This window comes from Neomonachus schauinslandi, chromosome 16, assembly GCF_002201575.2.
Source record: "Neomonachus schauinslandi chromosome 16, ASM220157v2, whole genome shotgun sequence".
NCBI lineage: Eukaryota > Metazoa > Chordata > Mammalia > Carnivora > Phocidae > Neomonachus > Neomonachus schauinslandi.
The window spans coordinates 18,411,879-18,424,313 of record NC_058418.1 but is presented as its reverse complement, the minus strand read 5'-3'; the positions used below and the strand labels follow the sequence as shown (position 1 = coordinate 18,424,313).

General features: G+C 50.9%; 1 protein-coding gene across 1 annotated transcript in view; it reads right to left on the bottom strand.

Moving 5' to 3' along the window:
- RHPN2 (rhophilin Rho GTPase binding protein 2) overlaps positions 1-12,435 on the bottom strand; it is a 60,340-nt gene that overhangs the window by 7,100 nt on the left and 40,805 nt on the right. Inside the window, exons 6-13 of the mRNA XM_021701036.1 lie at positions 12,247-12,371; positions 10,408-10,574; positions 7,672-7,859; positions 7,111-7,267; positions 5,726-5,845; positions 3,975-4,169; positions 1,469-1,545; positions 276-422 (exon numbers count right to left, since the gene is read on the bottom strand). Coding sequence (XP_021556711.1) covers positions 276-422; positions 1,469-1,545; positions 3,975-4,169; positions 5,726-5,845; positions 7,111-7,267; positions 7,672-7,859; positions 10,408-10,574; positions 12,247-12,371 — 1,176 coding nt within the window. The remainder of the gene's footprint in view (positions 1-275; positions 423-1,468; positions 1,546-3,974; positions 4,170-5,725; positions 5,846-7,110; positions 7,268-7,671; positions 7,860-10,407; positions 10,575-12,246; positions 12,372-12,435) is intronic.

Sequence of the window (12,435 nt, the reverse complement as noted above, 5' to 3'; positions counted from 1 at the left end):
GATTTACAGGAAGGTCAGTGTTCTGTGCATTCCAATCCCTGGATCAGTTCCCAAGTACATGAACAAAATCGATAGCACGTGTGAATCCTTTGCTCTTTGGGCGGGTAGCACCCGCAAGAGGTCTTTCACAGTCAGACCTTTTACACAAAGGAATCCTAAATTCATTCCTACACCCAGGTAGATTTGTTTGGGTAGCTTTCTTTGTACGTGACTGGTCTGACTGCTTCCAAGGCAACGGTGAGTTTTTCTCCTGATCTAGAGAGGCACACGCTTACCGCGGCAGAGCAGTGAGGATCCAGGAAGTGGACCTGAACGGGGGAGTTTCCTCTCAAGGTGAACCCCAAGTCCCCTTCTTCTGCAGTGAAGTGAATGCTTCGAGGAGGCGTCCATCTCTTGTTAGCCGAAAACACCGATAGGGGGCCCTTTGGAACAGAGCATCATTAGGTGTAGGATCTGAAGGCTGAATCAGGCACTTGAAAGCTACAGGAAATGTCACCTTGTCCTTGCAGATGTCACTCGGCCTTGTTCGGAGACCAATGACACCACTAGGGACAATACGTGCTACAGCAGTCAAACAAGAACATTAACTGCCATTTTCTCTAAAATAGCCAATATATTTTAAAGAAAATGTTGGGGTTTTTTTTAGATTTTTATTTATTTGACAGAGAGAGAGAGAGCACAAGTAGTGGGAGTGGGAGAGGGAGAAGCAGACGCCCCACTAAGCAGGGAGCCTGACACGGGGCTCGATCCTAGGACCGTGGGATCATGACCTGAGCCGAAGGCAGACGCTTAACCGACTGAGCCACCCAGGCACCCCAAGAAAATGTTCTTTAAAAAGTCATCTTAGGGGCGCCTGAGTGGCTCAGTTGGTTGAGCGTTCAACTCTTAATTTGGGCTCAGGTCATGATCTCAGTGTCCTGGATCGAGTCCTGCATCAGGCTGTGCGCTCAGCATGAGTCTGCTTATCCCGCTCCCTCTGCTCCTCCCCCTGATCCCATGCACGCACTCTCTCTCTCTCAAATAAAATCTTGGGGCACCTGGGTGGCTCAGTCGGTTAAGTGTCTGCCTTCAGCTCAGGTCACAATCCCGCCATCCTGGGATCAAATCCTGCATTGGGCTCCCTGCTCAGCAGGGAGCCTGCTTCTCCCTCACCCCTGTGGGGCTCCCCCTGCTTGTGCTCTCTCACTCTCTCAAATAAATAAATAAAATCTTAAATAAATAAATAAATAAAATCTTTTTTAAAAAGTCTAATAATATTATTAGGGCGCTGGGTGACTCAGTCGGTTAAGCATCCGACTCTTCATCTCTCGGCTCAGGTCTAGATCTCAAAGTCATGTGTTGGGCTCCACAATGGGCATGGAGCCTACTTAAGAAAAAAATCTAAAATGATCTAAAAATAGCCTTTTACATACTTCCAACTTATATGAGCTGTCCCCTTGAGTCACTATGAAATAAGCATTCAACATACCAGCTTCTGGAAGAAGTCTGTCACCGTCACCTTGGAGAATTGTGGCAATATAATTTCAACCTCTTGCTCAGTTTTAGCTGGAAAAGAATATTAAAAGGAAAAGCGTAAATGTTTCTGTAACTGAAAGCGATCCTTGAAAACTCAAGCCTAAGTCTTTTTTCCAAAGGGAAGAGAAGCAGACCTTCCTCCTGGTCTCTTGGCCTTTCTCTCGGTCTAGACAAGTAGTACAGAAGATGGACTGCTGGTCAACCCCCTGGCCCAGTGTCACCCATACCTTCCATCTGGGTACCTGCCATGAGCCATACCTTGCTGTGGGGCTGGGACAGAGTAGTGACAATCAGACACATCCCCTGCCTTCAAGAAGCGTACATATATTCTAGCAGACTTCCTTTGGCACTCATGAAACCCGACTAAGAAGTCATCTACATTTCAAGTGTGGCTATTACAGGAGGAAGTACCGTGTCTCTCAGCACACAGTCCTGGGTGAGATGAGCTTCCTCTTTTCATCATTCACGTGTGAGATGATTTTAGTGGGATGTCAGTTTGTCAGGTCGTGTCCACTGAGAGCTTAAATCTCCACCATCCTATTCATGGGAGGCTCAAGCCAACCCTTACCACGAGGCTAGTCAGCTCCTAACACAGGATCCCAGAACAGGCTAAGTATACAGAAAGAACAGCATAAAAAGAAAATCTGAGGAAGAAGCCTGATCCTGCCAAGGTAGAACACAGCCCTCTACTTGCAGGATGGCCCTGTGGCTTCTACAAACTGCCAGACACAGTGTTGGGCTCAAACAGGGTGCCCATCCATTACCAGAGTGGCACCATCAGCCCTGGACAGCCTCGCCAGGAGCCGCGTTCCCCTCCTCCCTCCGTGGAGGTCGTATCTCTACCTCCTGGCCACAGAGCACACTGTGTGGACAAAGGGGCCGAGGAGGTGCCAGTGTCCAAGAAGGAGAATCATGGAGTGCCATTCCTGCCTCCACCTACCAGCTTGCTCACCTGGGGCAAAGAGTCTGATTTCCCTAAAGCCTGTACTGGCTCATCTTTAAGAGGAGGGCAATCCTAGTCCCTCCCTATAGAGCTGGAGGGAGAGTTGAATGAGATTCCACCTGTCGTGCTTACTATTGTGCCTGGAAGACCTCAAATGCTCAGTAGATATCTGCCAGCATCACCACAGACAAGCCCAGGGTTCCAGCTTGAGCAGGGCTCTGTTTCTAACAACTGGCCCCTGGAAATTGAGGTGGAACCTCAGAGACAGGAGACAGAGGTGTAGGAGTGGGGTGGAAGGAGGTATGGACAAAGGGAGTTCCCTTGACTGGGCCACCCCTTCCCCTAACTCTTTAAAAGATCCTAGTCATTCCTTAACTATAAAGTCACCTCTCAGAGAGGCACCCCAACTCCTGCCTCCTGGGGCAGAACCGACAGCCCCCTCCCCAAGGGCAGCAACAACTGTCCCATTCACCTCCATCTTCCTGAACCCCGGATGGTAATTAACATCTTGGAAATGCCTAGAAAGTGCTGGTGGTGCATGATCTCACTGATACGTGGAATCTAAAACAGTCAAGCTCATAGAAGCAGACAGCAGAATGGTGGGGTGACAGTGGGGGTTGGGAATGAGGCAATGTTGGTCGAAGGTACAAAGGTTCAGTTGTGCAAGATGAGTACGTTCTAGAGATCTAACACAGCATGGTGACCACAGTTAACAATACTGCATCGCCTACTTGAAATCGCCAAGAGGATAGATCTTGAGTGTTCTCACCACACACACGCACACATGATAAACTAGGTTTTGAAGAATTTTGACTGCCAAAGTAAAAATTTTCCCTGCACCCCCTGGCTCCACTCTTTCAGCGGAAAATTTACTTCTCATTTCATAATAAAAAAAAAAATGTTTGTCCTAAAACAAGAAAGAGGGAAAATGTTGGTACTGAAGGAAGGAGAGAACAGGAATGAGCAAGCGTAGGGGAGGGAAGAAGGAAGCATTTGGCTTTAAAACCTTGGAGCTGGAGGTAAAAGGCCGATACAGCAGAATGCATTCCCAGAGGCAGACAGAATCTGGGGGTGAAGCATTAGCAGAAGCATCTAGGCGAAGGTAGTTTCTGAGGTCTCTTGACTAGAAGCGACAGCTAGAACCCCAGGGAGGTTATGAGACTTTAAGGAAACCATCCAGAGGAGACAAACCAGCGAGAGTAGACCCCCGAGAATGCCAGGAGGGGGTGGGTGGGATCGGGCGAGAACAGTCAGCAAAGGGGGTGCTGAGGGAGGTGGGGACAGAAACAAGGCGGCAGGGCACCCCGACACCGAGGGGGGCATATTGAGGGACAGGGGGGGTCACATGCTACCACGAGGTCACTGACGACAAAGACCATAAAGAAGCCCCTGCACTAAGGGAGCAGAGAGAGAACTCAGGGTCTGCCCAAGCCTCCCCGGATGAGCGGATCAAGGCTGTGTCCCCGGAGAAATGGGGGCACCCTCTGCACCCCCCACAGGCTCCCAGGTCACTCACAGATGATGTCAGGAGCCTCGATCAAGTTCAGCAGGTCGTCGTCCTCCCTGTGCTGAGCGTCCTTGAGCCGGGACCGCTGGTGCGCCGCGGACAGCACCTCCTGCAGGACCTCGATGTCGCGGAGCTTCTTACACAGGCTGGCCTCCCTCACGGACTCTTCGTGATGCGCCACGGCTCGGCGCAAATGCGACTTGCCTGCCCCCAGAAAGCCAACCCCACGTGACACAGTGCCCCCGCCAACTGTAGTGTGAGTACCTTGGGGAGAGCCCAGGTGCCCAAGGACCAGCCCAGAAGGGTGCACCTTCTCTTTTCTGAACGATCTGCCTGGACAGCGTAAGTCCCTCTTAAATCCATGTGCAATATGCTCACTCGGGTCTATAAAACGTTCATTCAGCAAATATTTACCAAGTGTTCTGGGCACTAGAGGGGAAGCAACAAACAAAAACTAGCCCCTGTCGTCATGGAGTTTATGTGCTGGTGGTTGAAGACAGATCATCAACAAGCAAAGAAATCAGTAGTGGATCATGGGTGATAAGATTAGGGAGAGAAATAAAGCAGGGCAGGTAGCAGGTCTAGCAAAAGAAGACTGGGAATAGAAAGTTGCTCTTCTATGATGGGTGATCCAGGAAGGACTTCTTGAAGGTAACTTTTGAGCAGAGCCCTGAAGGAGGCGAGGGGGAAGCTACAAGGATATCTGACAGAAGGGCACTCCTGAAAGATGGAACAGCAAGTGCAAAGGCCCCGGGCAGGAGTATGCCTGTGTGTTCCAGGGTTACAAGGAGCTTGGGACTGTGGCCGGAGGGAGTGAGGGCTGGAGGGAAAGACAGGGAATGAGGCCAGAGAGGAGCAGGGGACAGACATGTCTCCAGCCTTCTGCCCCTACTCTGGGTGGTATGGGAGCCCGTTAGGGTGTGAGGACTGATGTGATGTGACCCATGTGAACTGAGAATGAAGGAATGAAGGAATAAAGAGGAAAGCAGGGGGACCAGTTATGAGCTGCGTGACCTCTCTGGGCCTCTGTTTCCTTAACTGTGAAATGGGGATCATATTATGCCTATCTCACAGGGCTATGTGAGATTGAAGGGAGTCAATGTGTGGTAAGTAAGCACTGCATCCGTGTGGCTTGGACCAGGGTGGTAGGTGAGAGGTGGTCGGATCTGGGACGCGTTGTCTAGGTAGAGTCAATGGGATTTGCCAATCACGGGTGGGGTGAGAAACAAGGCTGAAGACGGGAGGTGAGTCCCAGATTCCTGGCCTGCGCACCTCTAGGCTGGAGCTGCCATCAGTGAGACTGGGAAGTGCGTGTGGGCGTAAGGAGCAGGTTTGGGTAGTAGAGGAATTCAGGCTCGCACATGGGAAGAGAGATTCTGACACCTGGCAGAGACCAAACCAGGACCACTCATCACCAGTTCTTAGGTGTGACAGAAGAACATTAACAAATGTGCCCTTCCACGTTCGGATGACCAAGGGCCATCCCCTGGACCACTAGGGGGTGGGAAGATCGTCAAAGCTCTGGCTCCGCTTTGGGAGGCCCAGGGCCTCAGAGAACCTGCAAGAACACAGCCCCAGGAGCCTGCTGAGGCTGCAGACTGTGCCTCACGGTTTCTGATCCAGTGGCCAGGATGACCCAGGATGCCCTGCTCTCTGGACCCTGTCCTCGGGACCTGTCTGGGGCTGTCTGTGAGCAGGACCAGCTAGCTGGGCATCGAACGGGGCCTGCAGACAGAGGGAGCAGGACAGCCGAGGCATACCCAGCTGTCGGCGCTGGTGCCCGTTCTTCAGCGTGGCTAAGGGCGTCAGTCCCTCCGGCATGTGGTCGTAAAGCTGGGACAGGCACTTCTCCTGATGATCCTCATCAGCTCCCGGCTTCACTGCAACGAGAGCCACAGAGTAAATCCCTTCTTGTGGACGTGACCACAGACTCTGGAGACAGTGCCTCGGACCCCTCAGAGAGGGCACCTGGGATAACAGGTCTCCTTTCAGCCCCTGGACACACCGGCCATCCAGCTCACAAGTCTTTGTGCACTTGGGGCCAGGCGCACCCTAGAGGCTCATGGTTTGGCTCTGAGCCCCCACTCTACCTCCTCCAACTCACCCACCTCACGGAACTTCCTAGCATAGCCCAGCCTCAAGCCTCTGGTGGCCTCTGTGCCTGCATCTGCCCTCCCTGGCACGCATCCCCTCTCTAGCCTCACCAAACCTCTCACCGCCACCCACCTCAACACTTCTGAAAAAAAAAAAAAAAAAAACACTTCTGGCCTCCATTCCAGAGCTTGGCTAGTGTTCTAGCTCTAGCTGTCCTTTTCCTCCTCGTTCAGCTGCAAAAGTGCTCCTTAGACTTCAAGGTCCAACTCAAATGTCACCACCTCTGAGAAGCCTTCCATGACTACACCAAAAGAGTCCAACTGCTGGCCCATGTGTGTTGCTACCGCAACTGCTGAATGGTTTATGTGACTTGTCCTGTCTACTGTGGGGCGACCTTGATTAGAGCTCATGACAACAAGAGTCTCACCTGACCTCAAATCAGAGCCAAGACTAGGGTGAGGAGAGCAAGACACTCACCTCGGGCTAAAAATTTAAGAGGGCACCACCAAACACTCAGCAGTCAGGATACAGGATAGTTTAATACAATTTTCTAAATGCCAAAATGTATGCTAAAAAAAAATGTACGATGAACAGACATCAAAATTCCTCTTTGCTTCAGGCTCCGAGGTGGGTCAGCACAACATTGTTACTGATCTGTAGTCTTATTTAAAATTTGGATCACCGTGGATTTTTTCGCATTAGTTCTGATTCATTTAAAATATCACATCCAAAGATTATCTTGAATACTGAGTTTGGGGGCATCCCCTTAGGTTCGGTGCCTAGGTGAGTGCCTCACGAGCGCTAGCCCTGGTCCGAGCCTTGGTCTCAACGCCGGGGGGTTGGGGTGGGGGGTGGGGGAGGAAGTCATCTCCTTGGAGCTGTCTGCTCCATCCCAGGCAGAATTACACTCCCCCTCTTCCTCCATAGCAGGAACGGAGAACCCCTAAATCCTGGGAGCATCTCCAGGGCAGACAGCTCTCACTCAGCTCAGAATGTTCTGGAAGCACAACCCTGACCAAAGCCCCAGAGCCTCCAAGCCCACAAGCCTTACACTGGTGGTCGATGAGAAGGGTGGCCACAAAGTAGTGGGCCAGGGCTTCGTAGTGGTGAGCCTTCACGCAGGCCAAGCTGGCCCAGGAGTAGGGGATGTTCTCCTTCACCGGTGCCTGGCTCATGGCCGTGTGCAGCTGCCGATAGACCTCCCCCACCTGCAACAGAAGGAATGCTGGGGATGGGGAGCATGGCCCAGGGGTGCTCACGCACCCAGGCTGCAGAAAAAGAGCCCTTTCTTCTATGGAGCAGCCCTGCCGGCGGCCGCTCCAGAATCTGGGAGCAGCTCCAAGGCTTCCTAGTTCTTTCAGCATCAGAGTTCACAGCGAGAGTAGGCAACGGTCATGATGCTGGGTTTTTGGCCTAAGCTGCAGATGGAATCAGTGATCCGTATCGGAAACGCCACAGCTTGCCAAGAAAATGCAAGCTCACACTCGGTCCAGGGCAGGCATGCCGCCCAGGTCACAGGCAAGCTGCCGTGGGAAGCCGCCGCTGCTTCCAGTGGGCCCACATTGACACATCCCGCCCACCCCCAAAAGTCACGGGACCCGGGAGGGCTCACCTTGGCAGCCTCCTGAGCCACCTTTACCAGCATGAAGAACTCGTTCTGGATCCCAGGAAGGCAGATTTTCTCAAACACATTTTCTTGGGCTTGTGCAAGCATCATTTTGACCAGCACGCTGAGCATGGCAGGACTCATGTCATAACTTGGAGTATGAGTGAACGTCTCCTTCAGGTGATTTAAAACCCCTACAATTGGAAATTTTTTTGCACATTAGTCGGGGGTCATATCGATTTCACCATACTGTTCAAAAGCACAGAGATGGAGAGAGGCAAAAATTAAGAACGTGTTCTGGAACGTTGTGAAAAATCTGATTCTCAGTTACCGTAAGATCGCAATTCCCTTCCTAGGTATACACCCTGAAGAATTGAAAGCAGACAGAAACCGATGGAAATCGATACTCGTACACCCACATTCACGACAGCATTAGTCATAACAGCCAAAAGGTAGAAACCAACCCAAATGTCCATCAACGTACAGTTAAACAAGGTGGTGTATACATAAAACGGAATCATTTTTCAGCCTTAAAAAGGAAGGAGATTCTGACACATGCTACAACACGGATGCAGACATTACGTGAAGTGAAATAAGCCAGTCACGTGGGCAAATATTCTGATCTATGAGACAACGTATCTGAAAGAGCCAAATTCAGGGAGACAAAAAGGTAGCATAATGGTTGCCAGGGGCAGGGGGCAGGAAGGAATAGTTAAGTGTTTAATGGGTACAGAGTTTCAGTTAAAGGTTATATTTATTTGAGAGAGGGAGAGAGAGAGAGAGCACGTGCATGCGTAGGCAGGGGGAGGGGCAGAGGGAGAGAGAATCTCAAGCAGACTCCACACTGAGCACGGAGCCCAACACGGGGCTCGATCCCATGACCCTGAGATCAGGACCTGACCCGAAACCAAGAGTCGGACGCTGAACCCACTGTGCCCCCCAGAGTTTCAGTCCAGGCAGATGACAAAGTTCTGGCGATAAGAGAGTTGCCCGACCACGTGAATGTACTTAATGCCAATGAACTGAACACTCGAAATCGGTTACAAATGGTCATTTTCTTTTGTGCATCTTAACAAAATAAAAAAAAAAATCAAGATTCTTTTCTAAAACACTTCCATCTGTATCAAGCGAGGAAACCAGCCTGCTCCCTGTTTACTCCTGTCTCACCTGTGAGGCATCCCATACGTGACCCGGCATTTAATGGAGGTGAAAGCAGAAAGCAGGCAGGCTAACGGCGGAAGGCCTCTCCGCGGGACACGCTCCCACTTAACACCTGGGTCATGATGAAATTCAGGGCTTTTGCCCAGGACCTCAGGAAAGACCAACCCAGCCACTCCAATGGAAATTTTCCTGCTGTGGCCCTTAGCTGACTTTTTTATATGTTAGAAAATTAACTGTCACAGCGCTGACTGACAGTCAACCAGAGGCTGAAATAAAATCTCTGACATGAATCCCATCTGACTGGTTCCTCTGGTTTTGTTGCAAAGCCTGAACTGCCCCGTGGACAGATGGCAGAAGCTGCGGGCTATCTGCTCCCTTCTGGGGTTTGCTCCCGCTCTGTTCTTAAGCTTCATGTTGTCTATGTTGCTGTCATCCTAGAGATGGGTCACCAAGCATGCCTGCTTTAGGTTCCTCAGAAAGAAAATGAGCCCAGGAAAGGATGTACAGTAAAAGAAATCAATTCCCACATGGGATCTTAGCATGTTGTTTTATCCCAAAGGATCTTTTTTTTTTTTTTAAGATTCTATTTATTTATTTGTCAGAGAGAGAGAGCACAAGCAGGGGGAGCGGCAGGCAGAGGGAGAAGCAGGCTCCCCGCTGAGCTGGGAGCCCGATGCGCGGCTCGATCCCAGGACCCTGGGATCATGACCTGAGCTGAAGGCAGATGCTTAACCAACTGAGCCCCCTTGGGCGTCCCCCAAGGGATCAGTCATTTTAACATAAGCGATTTCACAATCAGCCAAAATGACAAAGCTCTGGTTCTTCACAGCCTTGCAGAGCAAAGTGAGATGCCCCAAACATCCCCTGCTGGGAGTAACTCCCCAAAGCAGAGTGACGAGGACCAGCACAGAAGGGAACTTGGTGCGGAGCCCGCTCAGGGGATCGTGCTGTGGTCTGGGCCGCGTGGCTGCTTTCTCCCACCATTCCCAGTGGCAAGTCGGCCAGCCACAGGCCCTGCTGCAGGAGAGCAATGCAGGACCCTCAGACACCCCCGAGCCAGACCCACCCACTACACCCAGCCTGGCGACCTCTGGTCCTCTACAGGTTGATGCTAAGTGTCACTTGACAGAGGGCTCGGAGGAGAGCCTCGGGCAGGCAAGTTTTCCACAATGAGCACAATATAAACACATGGAAAGTAACATGTAGTGATGAACCAGGCCTGGTGAAAGAGAAAAGAAAGAGCCTACATTTGCACTCTTTGAAAAAAACGTATTCCCCTTCCCCAATACAGTGTTCAAAGGAACAATTCATTCACTGCCATCCTTGGGGCCACTCATTCGGAAAAGATTAATTGTTAACCACGGGGTTCGCTGTGTCCATGGGCCATTAGGGCTTGAGCCGTTAAGCAATTCTCTCGGTGGGAAAGTACACCAGCACTAGAAACCCGCCTGGCCCTTACAGCCCTGGGAGCCCAAGCATGGGCCTGGGGAAGGCCCACGGACCCTCTTCCGCTGCAGAACCCCGTGCCCTGCCCCCCAGTGAGGCCAGGACGCTATCCCGGCAGCCTTCCTGGAGACACACCTGCGGCTCTCTGAAAGGCGTCCACCGCGCCCTCCAGCCCAGCCTGGGTCCGCCGATTGCACCGGGTCCCAATCTGAGTGTAGAGGGCTCCGATGTTAAACAGAATGCTGGCCTTCTCCAGTAGCAAGTTCTGCTGGCTCACTGGAACCCCGGTGAGCGAGTCATACCTAGTTAAAAGAAATAGGTTTTGAGAACATGAATTATTTGGCTGGTGAAGGCCGCTTGGGGGTGAAAGCAGACAAAATTCACTTGTTGAATAAAATACAAAGATGCACATGCAATGAAGCATTCATTTCCAAGCAAGCCAATGGGCTGATCACACTGAATAAAGATACCCACAATTTCACACAAAAGGAAGGCTTCTCAACCAACATGTCCTTCCAAAAGTGAACGGATAAAGAAACTGCAACACAACCATACAGTGGAATATCATTTAGCAATAAAAAGAAATGGGTTATCAAGCCGTGAGAAGACATGCAGGAAACTTAAATGCATATTTCTCAGTGAAAGAAGCCACTCCGAGAAAGGCTACATACTTTATGATTCCAACTATCTGGCATTCTGGAAAAGGCAAAACAGTGGAGACAAAAAGAATCAGTAGATGCCAGGGTTGAGGGGCGGGGAGGGAGAAAGAGGTGGAGAAGAGGATTGTAGGGCAGTGAAACTACTCTGTGTGATCCTATAACATGGAAATGTGTCCTTACACATGGGTAAAACCCATGAAATGACTACCACCAAGAGTGAACCCCAATGTAAACTATGGACTTTGGGTGATAATGTGTGGGGGTAGGGGATATATGGGAAATCTCTCAATTTTGCTGTGAACCTAAAACTGTTCTAAAAAATAAGGTATATTAAAAATATGTGTTCTCTTGGGGCATCTGGGTGGCTCAGTCGGTTAAGTGTCTGACTCTTGATTTCAGCTCAGGTCATGATCTTGGGGTCGTGAGATCGGGCCCTAAGTCGGGCTTCATGCTAGGCGTGGAGCCTACTTAAGATTCTCTTTCTCCCTCTGCCCCCGACCCCCCTCTCCCACTCCAAAAATACGTGTGTGTGTGTGTGTGTGTGTGTGTATGTCTTCTCCTAAAGGAAACATAGCAATTATGAACCCCTCATAATTCTTCCTCAAGTCTAAAAGACTCAGGATTTGTTTTAAAGTTCACCCGTCAACCAGGAGGTAGACGAGAAGATTCTTCCTAATTCAACACTAAGGAGAAATCACCTTTACCCTTTCACTCCGAGTAGGCAGCTAAGGCATCTTTAGCAAAAGTCATGTGCCTATCCTTTCAAAAGGACAGCATCTGTAGCCACCAGCGATGGTGCAATGTTGCTCCGAATATGCCCTGCGGCCTCCTTTCTCCCATGCTAAGTACCCTCAGGGAAGAGGTACCGCATCTCCAAAGTATTTAAACAGCACTAACCTTCGAAAATACCAACTCTGGAGAAGAATCAAATGCCCCACTTAGGTTTTTAAGAGCTGATCTATTTCTGTTTGCTGCCTTTGTCGTTGGGACAAAACCCGACTCCCACCCCCTGTCCCATCTGGAACAAGAATCTTGCTTCTTGTTAGTTCTACCTCGGAGCCCCCGTGTTTCCCCAACAATAAAATGAGCACACACACAAAAAAAGCCTCTTCTCGGCTCACTTGCTTGGAGAAGCAAGAAGCCATGGTCTGTTGGCGCCTTCTCCCCTTGGATCCCCTTCATACATAAACACCCCTTGATCTACGTGTCTCCAGGCTCTCCTGTAGAAATGGGGCCGCTTGAAAGAGGGGGCGGGGTTGCAGAGGAGCCTCAGGGTGCCGAAGGGGAGGGCAGCAGGGGGGCCTCAGGTACCTACCACGTAAACAAGATCCCCATCTGTCGGGTGGGCGGGAAGAACCGGTTCTCCACAAATCCCAGCTGGATGAAGTAGCTCATGAGCAGTTCAACCCCAGCCTCATCCCGGCTGGGTGTTCGGCAAGCCTGGAGGGAAAGGAACCACCGAAGGGGCGGGGGGAGGGGTGGGGAGTAGGTGAGGACGCAGCTC